The 25545-nt window shown below is 42.6% G+C and overlaps 1 protein-coding gene across 5 annotated transcripts in view; it reads left to right on the forward strand.

Annotated features, from left to right (window-relative positions):
- Met (MET proto-oncogene, receptor tyrosine kinase) overlaps nucleotides 1-25545 on the forward strand; it is a 112876-nt gene that overhangs the window by 29975 nt on the left and 57356 nt on the right. For all 5 annotated transcript variants that reach the window (XM_085683709.2, XM_048448994.3, XM_048448995.3 and 2 more), the window contains 2 exons: nucleotides 927-2143; nucleotides 22417-22608. In XM_085683709.2, the coding sequence (XP_085539835.2) occupies nucleotides 941-2143; nucleotides 22417-22608 (1395 nt within the window). In that variant the 5' untranslated portion in view covers nucleotides 927-940. The remainder of the gene's footprint in view (nucleotides 1-926; nucleotides 2144-22416; nucleotides 22609-25545) is intronic.

Genomic DNA, 25545 nt, shown 5'->3' on the forward strand with positions numbered 1-25545 from the left:
TCTTTGCAAAACAATACCCTACCACTGCCCTTAGCTATTATTAGCAGAGTTTGCACATCTTTAGCCTGAATAACAAGCCAGTCATGCTTCCTGGGAGAAATACTGGTCCATGTGTATACCACGGAATGCTGAAATAATGTTCTTGGGACTAAAGAGCTTTTTTGACTTGATAATGAACAATATGTTGTTTTTTCTCCTGGGAAATAGTTCTAAAACTTTAGTTCCGAAGATTAAATTTGACTTCACACATTCCAGTCGGCTGTTTTTTGAAGTCCTAGTGATCTGGCATCAAGCATTTGTCTGTCTGAAACAATAGGTTAGCCATAGCCAATTATAACCATACCTTTTCCTCGCACACAAAACCCTATAAACAGCATGTGACCGCGCGCTGCTAGGATTTATGATTGGTTTCTTCCACAAGGAAGCTAAATTTAGCCTAGTAATTCTACATGCTCCCGAGGAAACAAGCCTGCTGTGATTTCTAGAATAAGTGACTCTGAACCACAGTTCCTTTCCTTGACTAACCAAGAAAGTTTAAGCGTCAGCCTAGTCATTAGCCACAGATATGAAACCACATTAAGCAACCAGCAAGGGGTTAAGAAAGAATGTGTTGCGTTTCTTATTCAGCTGCTGAAAGGCTCTCGGTTGCCGCATGGGCCTCAACACAGAACATTGTTCGCATCCTATAATGGCCCTTGAAAACTATTCGCTCGTGGCATGACTTCTAAAATTAAACTATGTGGAGTCATGTCCAGTCCTACAATGCGTCTTTATGAGAAGCTAGCTGGCAGTTTTTGTTTCCATTCTATGTAAAAATTCCAAGGAGGAAATGTTATTTCTGCCAGCGAAGCTGGAGCAGGGCTTCCATTTTTCTTCTTTGTTTCTCATGACGACTAAGCAACTCCTGCTTGAATGTGTCTTGGCAGATCAGCATCTCACAATGAAGGCCCCCACCGCGCGATCACCCGGCATCCTGGTGCTGCTGTTGACCTTGGTGCAGAGGAGCCATGGGGAGTGCAAGGAGGCCCTCGTCAAGTCCGGGATGAACGTGAACATGAAGTACCAGCTTCCCAACTTCACCTCAGAAACCCCCATCCAGAACGTCGTTCTGCACGGGCATCACATTTACCTCGGAGCCACAAACTTCATTTACGTTCTAAATGACAAAGACCTTCAGAAGGTATCGCAGTACCAGACTGGGCCCGTGTTGGAACACCCAGATTGTTTTCCATGTCAGGACTGCAGCAGCAAAGCCAATTCATCGGGAGGCGTCTGGAAAGACAACGTCAACATGGCTCTGCTCGTTGACACGTACTATGACGATCAGCTCATTAGCTGTGGCAGCGTCAGCAGAGGTACCTGCCAGCGGCATGTCCTTCCTCCTGACAACCCGGCTGACATACAGTCCGAGGTTCACTGCATGTTCTCCCCAGATGTGGATGAAGAGTCAGGTCAGTGTCCCGACTGCGTAGTGAGTGCCCTGGGAGCCAAAGTCCTCCTGTCTGAAAAGGACAGGTTCATCAATTTCTTTGTGGGGAATACGATCAATTCTACCTACCTTCCTGATCATTCATTGCATTCGATATCGGTGAGACGGCTGAAGGAAACCCTGGATGGTTTTAAGTTTTTGACAGACCAGTCCTATATTGATGTCTTACCTGAATTCCAGGAGTCCTACCCAATAAAGTACATACATGCCTTCGAAAGCAAACATTTCATTTACTTTCTGACTGTCCAAAAGGAAACCCTAGACGCTCAGACTTTCCACACAAGGATAATCAGGTTCTGCTCTGTAGACTCCGGGTTGCACTCCTACATGGAAATGCCTCTGGAGTGTATTCTCACAGAAAAAAGAAGGAAGAGATCCACAAGGGAGGAGGTGTTCAATATCCTCCAAGCTGCATATGTCGGGAAGCCTGGGGCCAATCTTGCTAAGCAGATAGGTGCCAGCCCGAATGATGACATTCTCTATGGTGTGTTCGCACAAAGCAAGCCGGATTCTGCTGAACCCATGAATCGATCGGCAGTCTGCGCGTTCCCCATCAAATACGTCAATGAATTCTTCAACAAGATTGTCAACAAAAACAATGTGAGATGTCTCCAGCATTTTTATGGACCCAACCATGAGCACTGTTTCAACAGGGTAAGTCTTAAAATTATGTGTAAAGCAGAAGAAACGCCAATCTAAAACTGGGGAGGGGGATACCAAGGCATTTCTGTGGTTAGCCAATGATTTGTATTCAAAATATTTACAAATTCTTTGTTAGGAAATTGATCTTCATTACTGATTAAAATAGTATCTTATGAAATTTATGTGGGGCTGGGGAGGTAGCTTGCTCAGTGAAATGTTTTTTGTGTAAGCATGGGGAGTGGAGATCAATTCCAAGAACCCATCTGAAGAAAACAGGTGTGGCGGTCCATGCTTGTAGCCTCAGCACTAATAATAGAAATGTCTTGGGTTCACTGTTCAGCCAGTTTAGCCTAATTGGAACTCTCTAGGTCAATAAGAAAGACCTTGCCTCAAATAAGTAAATTAAAAAAACAAACAGGAACTGAGGAGTGCTACCCAAGGTTCCCTTCTGGTCCCCATGTACCCACACAAGAAATGCATCCAAGAATGTATGGATGCGGGCGTGCACGCACACACACACTGGGGGGGAGGCGATAATATAACTAAAAGAAAAAATAGTTTTAACACTTAGATGTGCATTCCTGCATAGCTCTTTTTGTTTTGGGTTGATGATCACTAAAAATGGTGCTTTCACAGAAAAGCATAGGAAAACCACTGGTGTTTTAATTAAATAAAGTAGAATTTTTTTCTGCTAGTCATTTGACAGAGGGCGAGCGCCAACCTAGGGAGTCCATTGCCTCCTTGGAAGTTGTGGTCAGCCTAGATTTGCACATATAGCATGGTTGTGCCTCCTAACTTCGTGACCCCCAGTGACCATAACTGAACAGATAGTGTTCTGCTGAATCCTGTCTAAAGACATTTGGGTTTTGGAAACGTGTGTCTTGTCCGGACAGCTTTCACTCTAAGAATTAAAGGTTCTAACTGCAACTAGGAGAAACATAAATGTACTTGATAAGAGAAAGCATATAATTCTACCACAGCACAACCAGGGCATATGCATTCACAACATCAGGTTGGCTCTTGATGGGACACCTGAGATACCTCCCTTCGTGTAAAATTGCTTACCTGTTTTATGGAACGCAGAAAATACATTCTTTGCTGAAACAAAGACGAAACATCCCTCCTTTCCCCTCCAAAGTCTGATAATGCATATAACACGCCCATGCCGGTCCCAACTAAGACATATTGCCCCCTCGTGTTGAATAAACATTGTCAACTCTGTAAGACCCAATGGAGTTCTTCATCGGGTTGCCCTTTTCTTCAATGGAAAATACTGCAAAAGAAGAGAAGAAAGCCGGAGGGCTTTCAGAAACCTGGGATGCCAAAGTGCAAGTGTGATATTCAGGGCATCTCAGAGAGCACACTTTCCCTGCATCCAGCAAGCTAGCTGAGCATCGTGACGTTAAAGAGCCTATCGGGAGTTCCTCCAGGGCTTCCAGGGCTGCTGGTCTTGATGCTTGGATTTTGTCCTGGAAAAGCTAAAAAAGACAGTCGACTTTGTAGGGGCATACTGGTATCTTATCTCGTTGTTTTATTTTGTGCATTTCAGCCTCCCAGTTGTAAATGTTCTTACTCACTTTAAAAAGTCTCAAAACTTCCTGAACTTTATCTTACCTGCTTTGACATTTTTTAGTTTTCCAGAGGGAACCAAAAGGCAAGGTTATCCAATAAAATGCAGGCTAGTTTTATCACGCAGGAAAAATGCCCCAAAAGCCACACCTGAAACCATTATCACTCCCATCTCAAAAATTCTTGTGGGAAACGAGATGTAACTTGCCAACAGTCTCCTTGTAAGGGGAGCCAAGTTTTGCACTGGCCAAATTCCATAAAGACAAATACCTGCGAAGCTCCATTCTTTATTTGCCTGTTCATCTTCTCCGCTTACTAACGGCTTAAATTCTTCTGAAACCGAAATACTCCCTGCTCTCACACACTGGTTCACAGAAAGGGTTCCAGTGAGCAACGTGCAGTCATATCCCAGCTTTGTCCTCAAATGAGGGTGGCAACATGAGAAAGATTTACAGGACCTGAACAGTTAGGGAGTCTTTAAGACGTAAGACAAGTCTGCTTTGGTTGGACTGGATTAACTTGGTCAGATATCAGATGACCATTCTCATGAGATCTTGGAATTGAGTCTTTATTTTAGCATGAAGCTTCATTACTAGACACACATTGAGGAGTTTTGATATTAATATCTCTAATATTGCATGGACAGACTTAAGTGTTCTTTGGACAAGCTGAAGTATGCTATGGTGCTGGAGTTTTGATAATATCTCGAATATTGCATGGACAGACTTAAGCGTTCTTTGGACAAGCTGAAGTATGCTATGGTGCTACTTTTCTCCTTAGGTTCCTGCCCAGTCCCCAGTTTGTGTGATAAGGTCCATCAGAGCGGCTTTTACCCTGCTATCTCCCCAGCGTATATAAAACATATCTCTACTGCAGGATAAGCACTGGGTACCAGGAAAGACTGTTGTTTGGGGGATACAGCAGGTGTTTCGGGCTTAACTTGCTTATTGATGACGTTCTGCAGCTTTATCTCCGCCCACATGTCATGAATGTATCTAGTCACGGTCTTTCCAGGCATCTTCTCACATCTGCAACAGGAAGGCCCCTTGGAGTCATCCGACAATTCTGAGAGAGAGAACACATCATTTTCACGCGTGCCTTATTTGTACTTCTGAGCTAGTTTCTACCTATAGTTCCGTTTCTGGGAGCTTATCTCAAGCCACAGGGGCCCATCCATGGAATACTAGTGCTGCTGGCTATAATAGACCTTCTATAAGAATATAGTCTTAGGCCAAACAGCAGTGGTGCATGCCTTTAATCCCAGCGCTCCGGAGGCGGATTTCTGAGTTCAAGGCCAGTCTGGTCTACAGTATGAGTTCCAAGACAGCCGGGGCCAAGAATATAGTCTTGATTTGCGCTTTATTTTTGTTTAGTTTGAATGTGGCTTTTAAAGGACTTATTTTTTAATCAATGTGTATTTAATGTTGTTTTTATGTCTAATTTTTTTTGCCTTAAAAATCTAGTGACATCCTATGAAAGGTTTAGAAGCACTTAAAATACCAAATATTAAGTTTTTTACTAAATATATCAGTAAATTCAACAACAGACAATAAAGGGCTTATTTATGACATCTAACTGTGAATTCTATTAGTTTGCCCATCCACAATAAGTTCAAATTCATTTGAAATATTTTTCTTGCCTTTTTTACCCATTCATTGATAAATCTTTATAAACATCTCAATATAGTATGGATTCATGTTGTCTTAGGCTAATGCATATACTCTTAGCTATTATTGAGCAAAATACAATCATTGAGAAAATGCCCCTGTAATATGGAAACTTTGTAATGACCCAACTTTAGGAGGAAAAACACCCTCTTCCTTCTATTTGGAGATAAATGGCATTATAAATCCCTTAATCTACTTCAAATTACTAGAATCCCCACCAATCATGCATAAGGAACTCATTAACTTGCAAGTCCAGGGAAAAAAGTAGTTTAGTGAGCTTTACTGAGACAATTGCTGCAAATGTAAGTGAGTGTTGAGCAGGAGAACCATTTAAAAATCGCACAATCAGCAGCAGTCTCATTCTGTGAGGATGCTGTGGGTTTCAGCTGGAGACTTGTAATACTACATTTTAGAAAAGATTCTTAATGCATGTTGAGATGGGAAAGTTTCTTTATATAAAATTCCCTTACTGCCTTGCACTCTTTAGAGTCCATTATCAAAGTTTTTCTATATTGTGTAAACATCTGAAAAAGTTAACATGTAGTAAATATTTCCCCAACATCTTGGTCATCCTTTTTTTTTTTAGTTTTTTTTTATTAAAATTGTTTTCATACAATATGTTTGATCTTATTATTTCCCCTTTCCCAAATCATTCCAGATCCTCCCCACTTCCCTACCCTCTCAACCTCATGTTCTCTGCCTCCACTCTCTCTTCCTCAAGATAAAAACGAGGAAAAGCAAGATGTAAAAATAAAAAGCAGTAAGATAAAATATACCAGAGCAAAACAAAATCACACATTAAAAAAAAAAAAACAAACGAATATAACATAGAGTCTGTTTTGTACTCGCCAACCGCTGCTGGGCATGAGGATCTGTCCTGGATGTGGGTGATGTGCTCAGTGGCATCTTGGTCGTCTTAGTAATGAATAGTAGGGTCCGCTGTGGGGGTAGCAGGTGAGATTTGGTACCAGACAGTCCTGGGTGGCAGGCCTGGTGTGCAGAACATGTGTGTAACTTCCACCTGCTGTTAACTTCTGGCAATCTGGATTTCACCGGCAATGTGTAAGCAGCACAACCTTTTCACAGGTGTTCACAAAATGTTCAGTGATTCCATCATCGGCCTGGCACCATAAGATGACTAGAAAATGAGCTCCTTAGAAATCAGTATAACCTCATAGAAGGAGCCTTAGGTCCAGGTTCCAGGTTCGGTCTCCGACCTGGTGTCCTTGAGAACTTTCTTTACATTCTCTAGACGGTCTAGCCTCATGTGGAACCTATCACATGGGCAAGCACAACAGTCCCAACAGTCCTGGCTTGGTCCCGGTCTCCTATTAAATAGTAGCTTTACTATAAAATGCTTATGTCAAATGATATATCAGATGATCAGTTTCTTTTTTAAACAGGGCATATTGTGGTTCTGATTCTCATGAGAGGCTTCACTTCTTTCTATACGTTATGAGTGATCAGACTCCACACATTAATTACTGTCTAGTGGGCTGACGCTAATGGGGACAACAACCGAATCAAATTGCATGGCCCTTAGGAAAATCTGCTTCATTCTCTGACTTAAATTTTAAACCGGCTTTGATACAGCAAGATATCCTGCTTATATACTTAGAGTCAAATTCTGCATTAAGAACTTGTCTGTTTGTGGGACCCCTGGCGTGGAACCAGGATACTATCCCTGGTACATGAGCTAGCTTTTTGAAGCCTACACCATATGGTAGGATGCCTTGCTCAACCTTGATGCAGAGGGGAGGGCCTTGGTCCTGCCTCAACCGAATGTGGCAGGCCTGTTGACTCCCCATGGGAGGCCTTGTCCTTTCTGAGGAATGATGGGGCTGAGTTGGGGGGAAGTGGGGCGCAGCAGGAGGAGGGGAGGAAGGGGGAACTGTGGTTGGTATGTAAAATGAATTTTAAAAAGTAAATATATATTGAAAAGTATTAGGCAATACAGCTCCAGAAAAAGTCGGCCAAGTAGGTTGTTTTTATTGAGCTTCCTTGTTTCTCAAATATCACTTGTCCTCCAATTCAAAGAGTAGCCAACTGCTTCCCAAAATAAAGGAAGCTAAAGGTAGTAATTTTCCATCTCCGCTCTTGAGTGCCAGAGCTAAAGGGTCACCACTCCAGGCAGTCAGAGGGAGAAAGGAAAGGGACTGCAACAGTTTTCAATAAGAAGGAATAGCGAAACATGATGCAAACAAGGAATTAGGCATGAGCAGAAAAGCAAACATTCAAGGATGTTTCTTCTCACTATCATAAAGATGATAGATGGGTAAAATTGAGTTACATTTAAGTTGTAATGGAAGAAAATAATTGCAGCATTCCATCAGGAAACCACAAGGTCCATTATTGATCTGTCCTCCTCAGGGCATGTCTTGTAATATTTAATAAAATAAACAGAGATTTATAACTCTCTATAGGCCATGTATCTGTAATCTCCCACACTATTCAAATTGTAGATGTGGAGTCAGCATTAGAACTAACAATCTGATCGGTTTGCCATGGCTCATTTAGACAGCGTAGTGCTCTCAAGAGAATGCATTTTATATTAGGAGTGAAACGTGTAAAGTCACATTCCAAAGTTGTTTTCTTACTTCCTGTGTCCAGAAGTGAGGGAACATTACCCTTAGTGTACTGTTACTGAAGAGTCTTCATTCTGGATATTCAACGTTACTCCAAAGCAAATCTTTTAAGAAAAAAAACTCTTGAGGCACAAGGATTTGATGTATTTTACTTAAAAAAATAATTAACTAAAACTGTACTAATTTTCACCTGCTTCTTTTCCATAGCTGTTGACTCCATTCTCTTCCAGACTGGGCGAGTTGCTGCTTCCTGGCTTGTCTGAATTCTCCTTGCTGTCCATTGCATACAAAATGGCACAGTGCGTTTTTTTTTTTTAATCTAAGAGAAACTTAAAATGAATTTCTTTCCAAAATTTCATAATATTCTCTGAGTTCACTGGGCACACCCCAGGGGTGTTTTTAAAAAGTGGCAAATGAGCCATTAGTGCCTCCTGCCTTTTCCTCATTCCTGCTAACCCCATTAAACCATCACATGCCTGTCCCCCAACCCATCCCCAAAAAGACTCTAAAATGTCACCGTATAACGCTTTCATAAACTAAAAGCAAAAGGTCACAGTTCAAGTTGGAACTCTGGTGATCAATGCAGGTAGCCTTTACCTGGGGAGGGTACTTCCTCAGGATATGAGTAACAGCATCTCCCATGTGTCAGGTAGCTGAGGTTAACCACGTCCCTGCATTTTAAAGGTTCTTCCTGTTCATACTCTCGTTTAAAGCATGGCATGACTGTGTTAAGTTGCTGATCCCTACGTGGTGATTCATTTGAGGAAACTGCTGTATTACTTATTGGATAATAAGTCCAACAGGAGAAGAAATGGATTTTAAAGGTGACTATTGAAAAAGGTAAAATTCTGAAGCCAAGGCACCCCTATGTGATGATTCCAGTCCCACATTCCTTAGTAACAGATTACTGGAACATGAGGAGCCCCATATGTTGATAAGGATAATAGCCTATTGAGTAATAACATTTTTTTTAACTTACTGTAGTATTTCAAATTTTGGGTGTTGCCCCCTTTCTCCAGACTTTGGTCTTATCAGTGGCCATCCCTCCCTGTTTCCTTATCTCCTCTTTCAAACAAGAAAAACAAGGATCTGCCAGAATGTAGAGAGGACTTACCAGGAATCTCTGCTGGTACTTGTCTGTGCACTGGCACAAATATCGATAAAGTGGACACAGAATGACCAAGTGCTCATGTTTGTGCTGTAAGTCACACCCCAGTGCCCATGGAGGACTCAGAAGTATCAGAGAAAAGAAACCAAAGGCTTAACCACTCTTGGAGTCAAAACTCCCTTCCCTTGACTTTTTTTTGTATAGATGTGGTAACTGATTCTAGGATCCTGGATACATTCCAATCTGCTAATTATATTTTTTTCAAACTAAAACGTTCCAGGAGGGCTCATTCGCATCTGACTCACTGGCTGAGCAGTATTGACTTCCTATTCTATAAGCCAGGCTTTTCCTTGGGGAAGCAGTTTCTGCACTTACCTGGGACCTAGGCTAATGTGATAGCAGATGGAGTATGTGTACCCAGCCCTTGAGGAAGATTGACCCATCTTTCAGAAAGCAAAGGAAAGGGGAATGTCTGACTAGTGCATGCGAACATAGAATAAGAGTTTGTTTTAATCGTTCTCCGTGTTCACACGTGGGGAAAGATGGTTTCCAAGTCATCTATGTATAAAGTAAACAGATGCACTGCTGTACCTCACTTATCCCATTTGGACATATTGTCAAAACGTTCATCAGTCAGAGACCATTAAATGTCAGGTGACACTGCAGACTGCACTCCAGGTAAAAGGGGTGAATCAAGGTCCTGTGGGGCTTGGAAAGCCTCCTATTGTAGAGCCGACTTTATGGAAATTCCGTTTGTCATGTTGTCAGGACAGAATACAGAGATGATTTACGGTGGCCTAGAATGCAGGTCTGCATACCAGAAAAGTAGACATCCGAAGGCTAAATTTCCTGCTGATAGTTTACATCTGAAATGTCTGATTAGCACATAGCATCTCACGAGCAGCCTGCTCGCACTGAAGGTGAAGAGGCACTCGGTTTGGGGGCAAAGTGGGACTGAACTGTCCCACCAGCTCTGAGTGAATCAATAGTGTTCAGCACTAATGCACTAAACAGGTTACAAGCACTAATGCAGCGGGAGTCAATAGCAAAAAATGAATGTCTCTGAAAATTACCTTGACAACAAAATGTGTAATATTTTCCATTTATTTTCAGCTAATTACGTTGCAAGCTTGTTCTTTCGTCTTATTAGTTTAAGCTAAGTGCCAGAGTCTAACTGTTTTATTTAGGGCATAAGATGGGCAGATTCTTGTAAACACTCTTTTCAGCAAGAGTCAAAAGCAAAGGAGTTTTTGTGCCACCAGGATTCAGTAGGAAGCCCAATAATTACTTACTGAGTATTCACTCTTGATAGGAGGGCAACAGGAAGCTAACTGTACCTGACACTTTCCTCCCTGCAGCCCTGGATTAGTGGAGAAGACAGTAAATGACCGAGTCACTCTGTAGACAAGGTGTCCTGTAATTCATGAAATATGACATAATTTGTGAATATAAATGAAAGGCAGTATTTTTTACAGTTTAATCTTAAAAGACTGCTCTAGAGTGATAAAAGTTAACTTTTACATGAAAGTTAACTATAACTAACTTATATATAGTTAACTTATATATAGATAACTTTATAAATAGTTAAAGTTATCTCTAAGACTATAGATAAAGCATTATATCTTTAATATGTTTACTTTTGGGCAAACATATGCCAAGTGCCTAATACGCTAATAATCAAGAGCCATTTCATAGCCTTGTGTCTGAACCATAAACTGCCACATTTAATTTTAACTTTTTAAAGTAGGTTGGGGCCATGAAAGCACATTATTTTGTACTTAACAAAAATATTAGAAGGTCCAGTGCCCTGTTGAGAGTTTAACTTTTTTAAAATACATCCTGTTATACAAAATTGTCGATGTGTTTTAATAAAGATTAGCATGAAGTAGGTAATGTGTGCATGGCTAGGAGCTACAGCAATGGTTTCAGCTGTGCTTGCCCACTGCCTCTCCTAGCCTAGCACCCCATCAGCTTCTTTGGAAGTAGATAGGTTTTCTGTTGGGCTGGATTACTTCTTCCTTGGTTCCCTGCCTCTCTTTGGTGTCAACACTCTGTATTTCTGGAGATATTTCTTCTGCACATGAAAAGGGCTCTCCCATTACTCATGAGTCCTGTGACGAAGAATCATGCAACTCAGAGCACACGAAAATAAGTCCCTTTGAAAACCTCAGCATTATGCACATTAATGGAATCCAAGGCAGTGTGGTGCTGAGGTGGCCCGAGTCACATTGTCCTTCTGAGTCGGCAGAATGTACCCTTCATAATTATATCCCTTTTCAGTGTTTCCTGCTCATGAGGATCATGTGACTGAGAGGCCAAGTGGGAGCCAAGTTCTCCCAGGACTCATGCTTGTCTCATGGGCACCTCCTGGATGTCCTCCCAGTACCCATGCCCACCTCATGAGCACCTCCTGGATGTCCTCCCAGGACCCATGCCCAACTCATGAGCACCTCCTGGATGTCCTTCCAGGACCCATGCCCAACTCATGAGCACCTCCTGGATGTCCTCCCAGGACCTGTGCCCAACTCATGAGCACCTCCTGAATGTCCCCGTGTGTGCTTTCAGACCAGGACCACCTTTGTGTTGTCGATCCCTTCATCTTTGCTGCACACACATGAAACCTTTCTCTTCCATGTTAAGCATCTGCATCTGCTTGTGTGTATTTAATTGTGCAGATATCTAAATGAGGTAAGGTCTCAGAAGGGAGGCTTCTGCCATGTGTTACTACCAAGCATCTGCATCATAGATCACAGACAAAAATAGTGTTGATTTGATCTCAGAAGTCTCCAGAAATGAATCTATATATTTAAACAGTAAAGAAAGAACATAGGAATCAAAGGCGTATAAGATCTTGGGCAAATTTGTGCAAGTATTTTTATGAATAAATCGCAAACAATGTTGTTTTCATCATCTGCACAAGCCGCGACGGTCTGAAGTGCAGGTGTAAAAATATGTCTGAGGGACCCAAAGAAACCTCACCTTTTTTCTGTGCTTGTTTGTTCGCTTTTGTTCGTCCAACAAAGACGTGGTGTTTACCAAGGGAATAGGAGGCATTTAATCTTCGGAGCTTGGTCCTGTGCCTACAAGTCAGCGAGGTCACTGGCTTGTCCCTTCCTGCAGCTGGTAATTACAGGCAGAGGACTTCTGTTTTCCAGTAAAGTCACCACTGTTGAGTGTAACAGACTGTTTATAAGAGCAAGTGGATGTCAGAAGTATACACACTTTGGGAAAGGATAATAGGAAAGTGAAACTGTTTTCTTCATATTTTCAACAATACGAGACAGACTAAGTGTCTGGAGATGTCTTAAAGTACAATAAGAGAGGTGAACCTCGGGTCACATTAGGTAATCCCGGGACTTAGCAACTTGAATTACTATGGGGAGTTTGCAATGGGATGGAATACAGCTGATAATTTATTAAGAAGAAACCAATTTCTGGCTCCACCATCATGGCAAACAAGAAGCAGTAGCTATATTAGTAAGAGTGATTGAGAAATAATTTTACTTTGACGAAAAGCAATTACATTGGATTTATCTGGAGACATTGTGGAGAAAGAATTAGCTGTTTCCTACTCTCGACTAAACTCAGACTTTTTTTAAGTATAATTGCTGTGAAAGTGGTTACTTCAGGTAGAGCTAGGCATATAACATACAATTTCAACTCTATTATTGTCCCGACGGTAGGAATGTCCGTCGGGATTTGAAAACATGTTATCTAAGCGGTAGTTTAAAAGAAGTAGGTGAAATTTGTAATCGATGTTAAAGGTCGAAAGTTTAAGTTTTCAGTTGGTGACAGATACACAAAGAACTTAAACGCATTCCAGCCTTACAGGTGGTGTCGTGTGAGACAATTTTCCCACCCACTGAAAAGGAAGTTCCTTGATGAAAAAGGAAAAACAACCCTTCCAGTTTTTCTACTTCCAGTTTTCATAGGCTCTAGGGTAGCAATGGTGAAGGCCATTGCTGTCAGGCGGCAGGAGACTCAGCGGGTGGGGGGGGAGACAACAATCAGACTGAGCGCTCCTCAGTCCATGGAGAGAAGCATTGGGGAATACTGGGAAAGTGAATGCCTACAGTTCCATAAAAAAGCATTGCTTTTGACTAAAGCTTTCCCTGCATTTTTGGCCCCAAGAAGCCCCTGTTATAACCCCCAGAACAGGATTTAATGCTCTATATATTAGGGGTTCAAGAACTAGCTGAGAAACAGTCACATTTTCTATCTTGTCTGGGAATATAAACTAAGATCTCCTTTCCAGTTATTGGGTGGATAATTACTTTACTCATGATGGCAGGATGGCTGCTTTTACCTGTCTTGCTTTAGTGAGGCTTTGTTTCCTACTCTGAGCTGCAGGCAAATCACAGAAGAAATCGAACTATTGTTTGCTTAATGTTCTGTTTCCTCCTAACCTTGTTCTTGTCTATCAACCTCAGCCCAGTTCCCCAGTGGCTCAGGAAACCCTCCCCTGGGATTAAGTAATCGTTTACACAACCTCTCTCATTCATTAATCCATGTTGACATTCTCCCGCAGTCCAGCCTTGCTTAAGGATTCCTTAAGCACCTTATCCAGCTGCTAGTGTGTATGCAAACAACACCTATTTAATCAAGAAATTTAATATGTCCAAGGAATCATTTGGCCTGCCTCAGCCTTCTTCATGAACAGTCTCTTATTTTCTCTCTTTCTATGCATTCATAAAGCAGAAATAGAAAGTGTTATTGTTTATGTCAGATTTGTTGTTGTTGTTGTGTTAAAAATGATGCCAATAAGATAAAATTAGATCACCCTGGATCTGTCCTCACCTCTACTGAATCTGTCTCCAGAATGATGTGGTAATCTTTCTAGAAATCAGCCTGTTTTTATAGCTGCAACCCTAGCAACACTCCAGGGAGTCCTCAGTGGCGTAGGGTAAAGTCCACACTCATTAGGATGATGGTCAAGGAATCCCTTGCTTGGGTCCTGGTTTCCCTCACATGTAGTAATATGCCAAGAACGAACTCTTGGTAGGAGACAGTAGACGCCCCCAGCTTTCACTGCTGGCCAGTTTCTGGAATTTCAGTATCCCATCCCACCTATGCCAAGTTATCACAGAAATAGATTTGGCCATTGAGTACAACTAGGAAGAAAATTGCGTAAATGGCTCCGTGAGCTGGTACAAACTGGCTCACGGACATTGCTGAACTCTGTCCTACACCCTCCATCAAAGCCGTAGCCCGTAGGGTCTGTGAATCTCCCGCCTAACCCAGTCTTCCACTACCTGTTCCGCGAGCAGTCTCGGGTTTCCTTCAGCACCCGTTTGTCAGATTCACACTGCTTCTCCATTTCTTTTTAACTCTCCTATTCTCCAGCTTCCCTCCCGTTCCTTCTCCTCTGTGTAGTCTTAAATGTCATGGCAACTTCCATTACCCATTTCAAGCACATCTCTTACTACTTGTGGAGAGATATATTTTCCACTCATATTGCTATCCCTTGATATGGAATGGATGATAGCACCATATAGCTGGTACTTAATATAATCACTTGAACAAAATACATACTTATCAAATAAATGACTATAACACAGATCCGTGTTTCAAATCAGCTATTAAAATGTTTATTTGTAAAAGCACCATGTTCTGTAAACTACCTTTTACAAATAAACATTTCCAATCTCAGAAACCTAATTTATAGAGTAGTGGTTTTTGCAGAGTTAACAGGGAGGAGAAACGAAAAAGTTCTGTTTCTTCTAGCCTATGTTTCCTCCTTACTTTAATAGACGTATGTGCACTGTGATCTCAACACACTTTGGGAAAATGATGAATCAAAGACAGGAAAAATGAAAGGAGATGAAGAGAAAGATGAGGAAGGTGGGCACCCGGACAGAAGTTACTGAACTTGGTAGTTAATTGAAACCAGAAACAGAGAGTTAAAAGCAGTAGGAGGCTTCGGGGGGAGGACATCTCTTCCTTCGGACCTTCTGGAACATTCCCGGAACTGAGTGATACTGCTGGGGAGAGGAACGTTGACTGTAGTGGCTGTGGCTTTAGCAGTGATAGTCACAGTGGTGCCCGCCCTTGGCATTTGCCTTTGAAATCCACAGGTTTTCACTCCTAGATTCCAGTCGCGGTGTCACATTTAAACAAAAAGAATAAATGTCTTCATCAGTACCATCTTTCACGGCCACAGGATTCCCCTCACTTAGCATCACTTGACATGAAGTACATGAAAGGCAGAGAAACACTCTCCTGAACAGGATAGACCCAACTGGATACGAGAGATTTGGCTTTGGGCTTAGGACTTGGAATGCTTTGCCCACTCGCGAAGTCTCTGATAAGTAGTTCACATCTGAAACCAGATGAGAAAACATGAAATGAGTCTCACTCCTTAGTGCTAAGATGGCAAAGGGGGATAAGAGCTATTGACAGGCAGATGAATGGCGGCCTAGAGTGTAGTCATGTGCTTCAACAGTACACCAGGGCATGACTGAGCCCTTCCATTTTACCAATCTTTTGGCTCCTCTGGTCTTCTGCTAAGACAGTCATTTGTACTCCTTGCTGAAAGGCAGCCTCCCCTTTGATTGGTTAATGTAGTATAGCGATTGGCTTTGTGACTTCTGGTCTTCTAATTTCTCTATGAAATGAATGCATTTCAATTTGGCTTCTCTTAGCCAAATAGAGAAGGACAGAAAAACCTCCTCACAGCATCAAAATCTGCCATCCTTGGAACGGGTTTATGAATCCCTGCCACTCCTTGCTGAGACTGAAGCTCACCATGAAGACTGCTAAGCAAAACCACATGGGCTCAGCCTGTTTTATATCTGGTTCACCTTAGGAAATGATAAAGAAGCAAAAGCTTTCACCTGTCCAATTCCAAAGACCATGTCATTGTAGACATTTGAGTGTTCCAATCCCGAGCAGATTTATATTTATGTATGAATGCAAGCATTTGTACACATGCAAATGAAAAATCATACACACGTGTACATAAAGTATAATCTGTTTCAAGAATTTTCTCCTCCTGTAGTCCCACTTCTGTCCAGACCTCCTCGCCATCCGTGTCTGCTGCGGGGTTGCACAGCTGCAGAAGCCCACACGCTCTCACCCGCACTCCTCTCCACACTTACAGCCCTCGGGCCAGGGCAGTTTTCACCCGCAGGTCTGCTGAGTTCTTCCTTGTGCATGACGAGCTCCCTGTTTTCATGTGTCAGTCTCTTGTCTCCCGATGAGCACGGTACCTTCAGAAGATGGGTTGGGAAGACATTTTGGCTCCTGTGTCAAGAATGGATTTTTCCATTTTTAAAGAGTTACGTATGTACGCGAAAAGTAAAATATGCCACAAGGATTCTATGACCTTCAAAGCCTAATGCATTTATTACGTTTCTTACAAATTCTTTGAAAACTTCATAAATACATGCAGTGCATCCTATCAAACCCAGCCCCTGCCCCCACACTCTAGGCCCCCCTCCCCCAGCTTAGATCCCTTTTGGCTCCATGTCCTTTTACTTTTATATATAACCCATTGAGTCTGTTTAGTGCGGTTTTATATGGAATGGGTGTGGATCATCCATGAAGGCATGAACACAGTCTCCTTCTAGTTTCCTTCAAAATAAAAGGACTCAGCTAAGGGCTGGCTTTATGAGCCCCTCCCCTCTCCGTGCTGGAATCTTGACAGGCTTAGTCTTGAGCAGGTAACTATAGTAAAAACGCAATACTTTCTTGATAAAACTATGACTGGGGTGTGGTTTGGCCGGAGAATATGTGCTTGGTGTTTGCAGACCTTTGGGTTCAATATTCAGCAGCAGAGGTGGCAGGGGCTGGATGAAATGATTTATGGAATTCCGACACTCAAGCAGAGAAAAGCTGCCCTCCCAAATGGGGAAGAAAAAATGATGGGTTTGAATCAGGCCTATCCACATATAGCCTGCAGGCAGATGTGGAGCCGTGCTGGCCCTGAAGGGTACAAATCCAGTATGTGTGTTGAATTAGGTCATCACGGCTCGCGACTCTGGCTGCGGCATTGTCACCTGGTGACTCACCAGTGCTGAGCCAGCAGCAGGCCAACCAGAGGCCTGTTTGTGCTGTGTTGGTGGCTGGCCATGTTGGTGACCGGCCAGACTGAAAGGGTGTCTTTGGCCAGCTTGCCTTCAGCTCTGCACCCAGCTTTGCTCTTCTGCTACACTCGCAGCTAGACTAGGCTTCAGGCGGACATGATCCCAGGGCCGGTGAAGCCACATTTCGGGATGTCTTCATCTAGGGAAGTCAGCGGAAGCAGAACTAGTGGGAAAGCATCTTCCTTTCACGCTGTGCCCTGAGAAAAGCAGGCTTGAGTTCTCTTCTTAGCACAGGACAGGGTTCAGACAACACCAGCTTTGGGCATTAAAGACTACCTGCTCTGCCCGGAAGCCATTCTTCTGCACTATACAGGAAGCCCTAGCTGTAGTGTTGATCACTGAGAAGTTCAAGTGACTGGGGAGTTAAACTTCATTTGTAAGAAGCATAGCCAGACACTGAAGTCCAGAGCCCTGTGCATCTGCCGGCAGCAGTCCCCACAGGAGTGGCACTCAGGGAAGAGAACTGAGCAGAGCTCCTGACACTAGCACAGTTGAATGTTTAGCCAACTGGCAAAAAAGTCTAAGAAAGAACACTTTGCATTTTGAAAGTTGAGTCTCCCACAAAGCCATTACTAGAACTAATGCAAAATATGGCTATGCATAACCTTTATATTCAAGTCTTTTGTTGACTAACTTGCCATGGTCAGGGATGAAAGCATTGGTATGAGTAAGCTGGAATGATTTTACAAAGCTACATTTAAAAAAAAAAATCTACATGACTAATTTAAATTATCTATAGGCGAGCTAAATCTGTCCTATCGATCAATTAAAGGAATCACTATTTTAAATATATCACATCCTTAATTACACTGAATTAAAGATAATTGCTTACTCGCTGCATATATCACAGTGTTAATTGGGGGAAACATTTTGAATCAAACCTATTGAGGTTTCTAGAACTTCAATTTTCTTTTTATAAAAAAGAAAAAAAATCATATGTCTGAGTCAGGCAAAAAGAAAAATACCTGGCAAGTACTCATGATAATCAACACACGCACACTAATAAAACAAAACACTGAATTAATTAGGTATAGTGCAGAGTAACTGCTGTAATCTCTGGGATGAGATGTAAGACAAGAGCTAGGTAAGGGAGTTTACAACAAGTTTTGTGTGTGTGCATGTGCACACATGCATGTATATACGTGTGTCTGTGTGTGTGTGTTGTTGAGGTCAGACTGAGAGTTATCTCTCTTTGCATATTGTTTTGCAATATGCAGAGCTTAAACCAAGGCTCATTATCAAACTTCCATTGCTAAGGCTTAAATAGCATGCAGTTCTGCAGGCCTGCCCCAATCTCTGGGTTGCCCAAGGCTCTCAGCAGGAAGAGAGATAAGAAGAGACCTCTCTCCTACAGTGAATGTTGGCACATCACTTCTTTCTGGAAACCAGTGTTCTTATTACCTATAGCTTTCTGCTATGGGAAAAGATGAAAAAGAAGTAGACATGGATCCATGCATTGTGAAACCTAGAATGTTCTCGCCCCTGTTTATTCCTTAGCTCCAAATTGCGCAATCTTTTGAGATCAAGGCGTCCTGCAGATCCTGTCCTAGCATTGTGCAACGTCTCCACAGAGCAGTTTTACTGGGGAGAGACAGAGACATAACTCCTTGTTAGTAATCCTTACAGTCATGAGTTTTAAAGACTGGTTTCCCAAAGAAAGAGCCTTGAAGTTCACAACATAGATCCTACAGCAAGGTTGATGCAGATTTACATTTAACCTTTACATCGGTGGAAACGGGTATATAGGGGCTGAAGTCTGGGTTGCAGCACCCTCATTCCACTGAATAAACAGTAAGCAGGCTTCTGTCAGCCTGCAAACGTTCCGGGAACGTTGCAGAGATCACCTGTCCCAATGCCCTGCTCGCCCCACCCAGCAAGGTGTACCTTAAAGCCAGCTGCTGCAGAGAAGGGCCTTATCGCTAGTGGGTTTTGCAGATACAGATACAAGGCTTATCACCTAGGCAGGAGGGAGAGCACTGGGGACAACAGATAATGAGAACTCCTGGGTCTTGATGACAGAAAGCTGACAATAGTTTATGATCCACGATGACTCCACACCCTACGCCTTGTGTTTATATCCCAGAAAACACATTAAGTAACTCTGTGCCCTATGTCAAGTTGGAGATTTTCAAGTTCCCAGATATAGAGGAGGGAGCGGAGCCTAAGAGAAAAAATAAGGCAGCCCCAGAAGCCTGGCCCTGCAACAGCCTCTCTTCCAGTAGATGGCCTAAGAGTTTAAACTGTTCGCTGCCGCTTTAAGCAGCCTCCCTCAGCTGCGGCTGTCTCTACAAAATGTGATCATCGGTAGAAACTCAATTATCAATTAATCGATCTCTATTGAGTGGCTGGTACATCCCAGTTACCTGCTGCGCCTCAGAATAATCTATAGTACTTTAGCGAGGAAGAGTTTCTAATTAAATAGTGAGCAACTGCTCATTAATACATCAAAATAAGTGTCCAGATCGGGAACATTTGCTTAATTATAAGATACAATAGATTTAGTATCTCTAAGACTCTCCCAGTTTGCTAATTGATTGCCATTTAAAGTGAAGACATTGTCAGGGCACGGAATAGAATGCGTTAGGTGACTTTTAAGCACAGAAGGAAAAAAAATATAAGAACTTTACAATCCCATGTGATGGGTGACCACTGTTACAGAATGGAGTCATTATCCGCAAATAAAACTGAATTTTCTGTTGTTCTTAAACAGTGAGTTGGAGGTCAAGTGCTTTCCTAGTGTGTGCAAAGCCCTGGGTCAGTCACAAGCACCACAAAAAAATGAAAATCTTATGATTATGATAATAAATTGTAATAAAAATTACTGTAATAAATTATAACAATAGAGGATTTCTGGCTTTTCTTAGACCTGTAGCTGAGTATAAAGATGTCTAAGAATGAACTTCCATGTTTTTCCATTGCTTTACATCTAAGGTAGACTTCATTTTTCTTAGTGTTTCTTCACATCCCTTCATCGTGCCCAGATTTATCACTTCCCCAGTTGTCACCAGGACAATGAGGACTTAAGTATCCCTTGCTCCTCATGAAATCCTAACTGCCCCATTCCTGCAAAAGATAGTTTTAAAAAAAAAATACTAGCTCACTGCTCCACACTCACGCCCCTCCCCCTTGTTTCTTCAGTCATTCTATTATTATTTATTAGCTCTCTGCTTTCCATGATTTGGTCTACTCTCGCAATATAGTATTGAAGGAGCAGAGAACCAGTGCCCTAGAAAAGGAAACCATATAAGTCAAGGTCGTTAACAGGATGATGTCTGGAACCCGTGGACAGTTGAAAGTAGATCTGCACACTGAGACACAGAGAATACAGACCTGCAGAAGCTGGGTAGAAACCACATGTTATGAAATCTAGCAGGCCACATTTAAAAATGACTTTCCTACGAGCAAGGATGTGCATTAAGTGTTCCACATAGAAAGGAAAAGGGAAGAGGTATTGAATCATTAAAAGACAAGACATGAAAAACAGTCTACTGTACTATTACCAGCTAACCTGGCAGTGGCTAGGACAAAGAGCATGGTGCTGGAGGCAGAAAGACCAGGGCTAGGTCTCAGTATAGTCTGTTGACAAAAACTAGCACAAACTGGAGTCTCTTGGGATCAGGGAAGCCTGAAGGGAGGAAATGCCCCCATCAGAATTGGCCTGTAGGCAGTTCTGTGTGGCATTTTCGTGATCGTTGATTGATGTGGGAAGGCCCAGCCCACAATGGTAGAATCATCTGTGCAATTAGTCCTGGGAGGAATCAGCAAGCCAGCCAAAAGTGACCCTGGAAGCAAGTCAGAAAGCAGCCTTTCTCTGCGGTTCCTGCCTCTGCTTGAGTTCCTGCCCTCAACGATGGACAGTGGTTTGGACATGTAAACCAAACAACCCATTCCACCCGGAGTCCCCTCTGGTCAGTGTCTTATCTCAGCCACAGAAAGGCTGCTGGGACAGGTAGAAAATGAAACTGCTGGAAACGGAAGGTAGATGACCTGGGTAGGGCAGCCGGAAAGTGAAGCTGCTGGGGACTGAAGGTGGTTTCCGTGGGAGGGATGAAAGAAAAGGAGGAATCTCGAAGACCTTTGGATGACTGAATTGAACATAGATGAAGGGACGGAAGAGTCATGCTGGGAGGTGTGTAATGGCATAAGGTCGGGAAGTGGGAGTCATGTTAAGCCTGGGATCTCTCTGACATGTGGGTGGGGATACAAATGTTGAATCAATGAAACAGATATCACAGGAGACGCACAGTTCCAGTATGCTTAGTCCACAGTCCAGGCATGAGCCTAGAATACAGCCGTGGATGTCCTGGCATGAATGGCCCTGCACAGGAAACACAGATGCCTAAATGTGATAGGCAAAAGAAAACCCAGGGGTCTGAAGGCATCCATAGTGCCAGGGATCATGGCATTGCTTGGCATTGCCCTGCATCAATGAACGGAAGTTTTTGAACCCTTCCAGTTGAATTGGAACATCACCAGATTGGTGCTTGTCTCTCAGGAAACAGCTCACTGAGATACTTGACGTCCGCTCTTTTTCGGCCTTTCTCCCGGGGTGGCCGGAGCTCCGTGGACTGGTTCTCTTCTCTGAGACTCAGTGAGCTAGTTAATTTTCACAGCAATTCTTGTGGAGGGGACATTTCTCTGTAGCAATCTCTGTTTTACAGATTGAAAGAGTAAAACAGAGATTAGCTCAATTTCTGAGCACGGGAAGACTGTAGGAGTTGTATAAAATGCTTGCGTTCAGGACTTTGATGGCTGCGGTTGTCTTGTGCTCAGTTGCCTCCCGTGAACTCTATAACCACTACTTCCCTCCACTTCTCTGGCCCCAAAACAAGAACATATACTTGAGTTTTAAGATATTTCATAGTATGACCGTGAACGGCGAATATGTTATTAATAATATTAATATTCATATACCTGAAATTCATTTCACCGGACTTGCTGCTAGGAGGTCCAGAAATGAAATATCTTAAAGTTTTGTTTTTCTTTCAACAGCATCTAGGTTCTGTCTTCATGAGTGCCCATTTGAACCACAGTGTAAAACTGAGGTTTTACACTTGGCCTCCCATTTTTGAGAGCCTGTGCACACAACAGTACGTAGTCAAACTGAAGCTGTTTTGGTCACTCCGGCATTCGTGCGTGGTTAGGGCTGTTTGTCTGTTTGCCCAGCTATCCTTGATATTCGGAGCAAGCGCCTTAATGAGGCACAGCAAGGTCTCTCGTCCGTTGGTTCGCCCTGGATTCACCTTAACTTTGTGGCCGTGTTTTCTTCCAGACCCTGCTGAGGAATTCGTCGGGCTGTGAGGTGCGCAGCGACGAGTATCGGACGGAGTTCACCACAGCTCTGCAGCGCGTGGATCTATTCATGGGCCAGTTCAAGCAGGTGCTTCTGACGTCTATATCCACCTTCATCAAAGGGGACCTCACCATTGCCAATCTCGGGACATCAGAAGGTCGCTTCATGCAGGTAGGTGCTTTCTTGGCGTAGCTGGTTTCATGTAATTCATTTGTTTCTGTTTTCACTGTCAGATATTTACTAGACAGGGAAAACCACAGTCGCAGCTAGAGACGAACCTAAAAGACCGACGGTGAAACATGGCCTACTTTTTATGAAGCAGGTAGATTGTTTTGGTCAAGTTTTTGAACCTTTCAACTCGAGTGTGGTTGCTTTAGTTTGCTTGTCTGGAACAGCCTTTTTTTTTCCATTCATAACTTCTGTCACATGATTGGAAAGTAAAAATGAAACAATGAAGCCCTTCCAGGCAGTGTTTTCCTCTCAGGGGAAACTGTGGATCAAAGGAGCGCTATTGTGTGAGCCGTGTGTGTCCCTGAGGAGAGACATTCACACCCCGAGAGACACTGGCAGGACTCAGCAAGGGGTGTTACCATTAAAATCTCTCCTCGTTCTGCAAAATGGTGGAGCCCCACACAGAGAAGACCAGATACTTAATTTGTTTAAGCGCAGTCTTTATTAAGAAGTGCTTCTAATGGCCAGCAGCACTATTTCCATATGATAAAGGTTCACATTTTAGACTTGATGGAATTAGTGTTCCCGAGCTACAAGAATCACAGCACTTTGCAGAAATTAGCAACCCCTCATGTTAGACGTATTTTATCGCTTTAATAGTTATTGGTGCTTTCACCATGAGTTCGTGAGCAGATTCTCAATTAATGCAGAAGGACAATGACATCTGTGGAATTTTTATGAATATTAAGAATGTCTTATAAGGCAAGATGCTTATTTTTTAGTTGCCTGATGTAGTTAATATCCTGATCAGAGGATGGTTTCTAGTAAAACGCTGAGGGTGATGAGATTTTCCTCGGAGGTACCCGTCTACACATCGTGGATCCGTATTATTTTACAAAGCATAATTTTGAAAGTTCTCAGTGTTTTTAGAGTAATCTGGATGTTGGTCATGGCTACAGTTTAAGAGGTGCAAATCAATTCTCTGATGCTCTTGAGCAGAGCGGGACCTTTTCAAAGTTGCGGTGTCACAGTGTTGACAAAGGTCCTGTGTTGTGAGCATTTGTACATGGCGTCCCCGCTGCTACTCCCCCACTGCCGACCACGCCTCTTCTCCCCGTCCCCCTAGCTAGTCTGCAGTCTACCTGATCCCAGTCCTGGTGACGTCATTCTGTTCTCCACTGTGAAGGTGGGACATATGCTCCTTCCGCGCACTTACACGCTGTAACATTCCTATGTGGCTGTCACCTGTTACACTGCTTGTGTCTGAATGCATGCTTCATTCACGCTGATAGTTGCTATGATATTCCAGAGAATCTGGAGGAGAATTGGAAACCAAGACCTTCAGGGAAGATAGGGATTCCGGATGTGCTCATGACGATGGCTTGCTTCCCCCTCATCTTCATTTCTGCTTTCTCTTTTTTTCTAAGTTGACCATTATCTTACCAGTCCAGGTCCTCACTAATACACTTTTTACAGTCACTTTAGATTTTGAGAGATATTTTTTTATTTTTGCAATTACAACATTTCTCCCTTCCTTCCTTCCCTCCAAACCCTCCCATACACCCTCCTGCTCTACTTCAAATTCATGAACCATGTTTTGTCAGTTATTTCATGCAATTACATACTTATTTACATAGATACATATATATGTATATATACATATACATATATATATTCCTAAATGTAATATGTTTTGTCCATAAAGGAGTAGTTTCTTAAACATCAAAAGGGTCATAGTCTATTTTCACATGTTCAAATTATAATGAAATCCCACTTTTCAGTACGTTTACTTTAATAAAAAAGTTCATACCATCCAAGGAATATATCATGTATATATAAAATCATATACTCATTATAACTAAAATTCTGCAGTTGATGCTTTATTCTTGTTCCTTAGTATGTATGGGAGTAAAAAGCTATCTTCTGCAATTCATGGCACAAAGATAAAAAGGTAAATTCACAAGCATGTATTAAGAACCTACTAATTCTTCTCTACTGGGCAAATGCATGAAGCAAAGGAAAGCTGGAACCTGCTTTTGAGGAAAGACAATTTGAATAGAGGAGATCAAACACTTGCCTGGCAGCGATAGTGCACACAGACAAGGGGCCTCTGGAACCACGGGGGCTGTATTTCCATGATACTTATGTTCCATCAACTTTCATATAAATAAACCTAAAATATTTGACAGTTAACTGAATCAGGCAGCCAACCACACTGAGGTCCAGTTTGTTTACATCAGATACAGTGGAGGGAAGAGGGAAGGGGGGCTGGGAAGATAGGAGACCGTCAGCTGGCCTTGCCAGAGTGACTCCCTACCAGGTTCTGTGAGTGTTTTGACTGGCCTAAAACTCTAAATCCACGGCCAGGCTAAGTTTCTGCAACTCACCGTTTTAATAAATACTATAGCGTTTCTGTCACAGAGCAGAATCAACATATTTTTTTTCCCACCCAAGGCAGCTGCCACACATGAAAAACACAGAGAAATGATTTTACTTCCTTCCTACCCTCCAGCCTAATGGCAGAGTCGCTGAGCAATTTTTTTTTTTTTTTATCCCAAGAGTTTGCAGCTGTTTCTACCCTTCCTATTGTGTTGGTGTTGGGCTCGGGCTGGGAACCCACGCCACGGCCCCAGCTGTTGGGTGCAAAGTGAATCAGGTATTTCACAGTGGCTATTTGATTAGGAAGAATTATATTGTTTAGCTAACAATAGCCTGTGCGTGGCAGAGAGGACATGTCTGACATGTTGCTAACGTTTAAACGAGTGTAACTTATCTCATGCAGGTGTGACAAAACCTAAATCTACTGTCGTGCACATGTAGATGAGTCGAGATCAGTGGAAATATGGTAATAATAGAATTCAAAAACGGTTCTCATTTGTATGATCACTCTCTTGGGATGCTTTGAAGTAAAGCACCAAGTAGCATTTGAGACAGCAG

The sequence above is a fragment of the Myodes glareolus genome, chromosome 25 (genome assembly GCF_982192425.1).
Source record: "Myodes glareolus chromosome 25, mMyoGla1.1, whole genome shotgun sequence".
In the NCBI taxonomy this organism is placed as follows: domain Eukaryota; kingdom Metazoa; phylum Chordata; class Mammalia; order Rodentia; family Cricetidae; genus Myodes; species Myodes glareolus.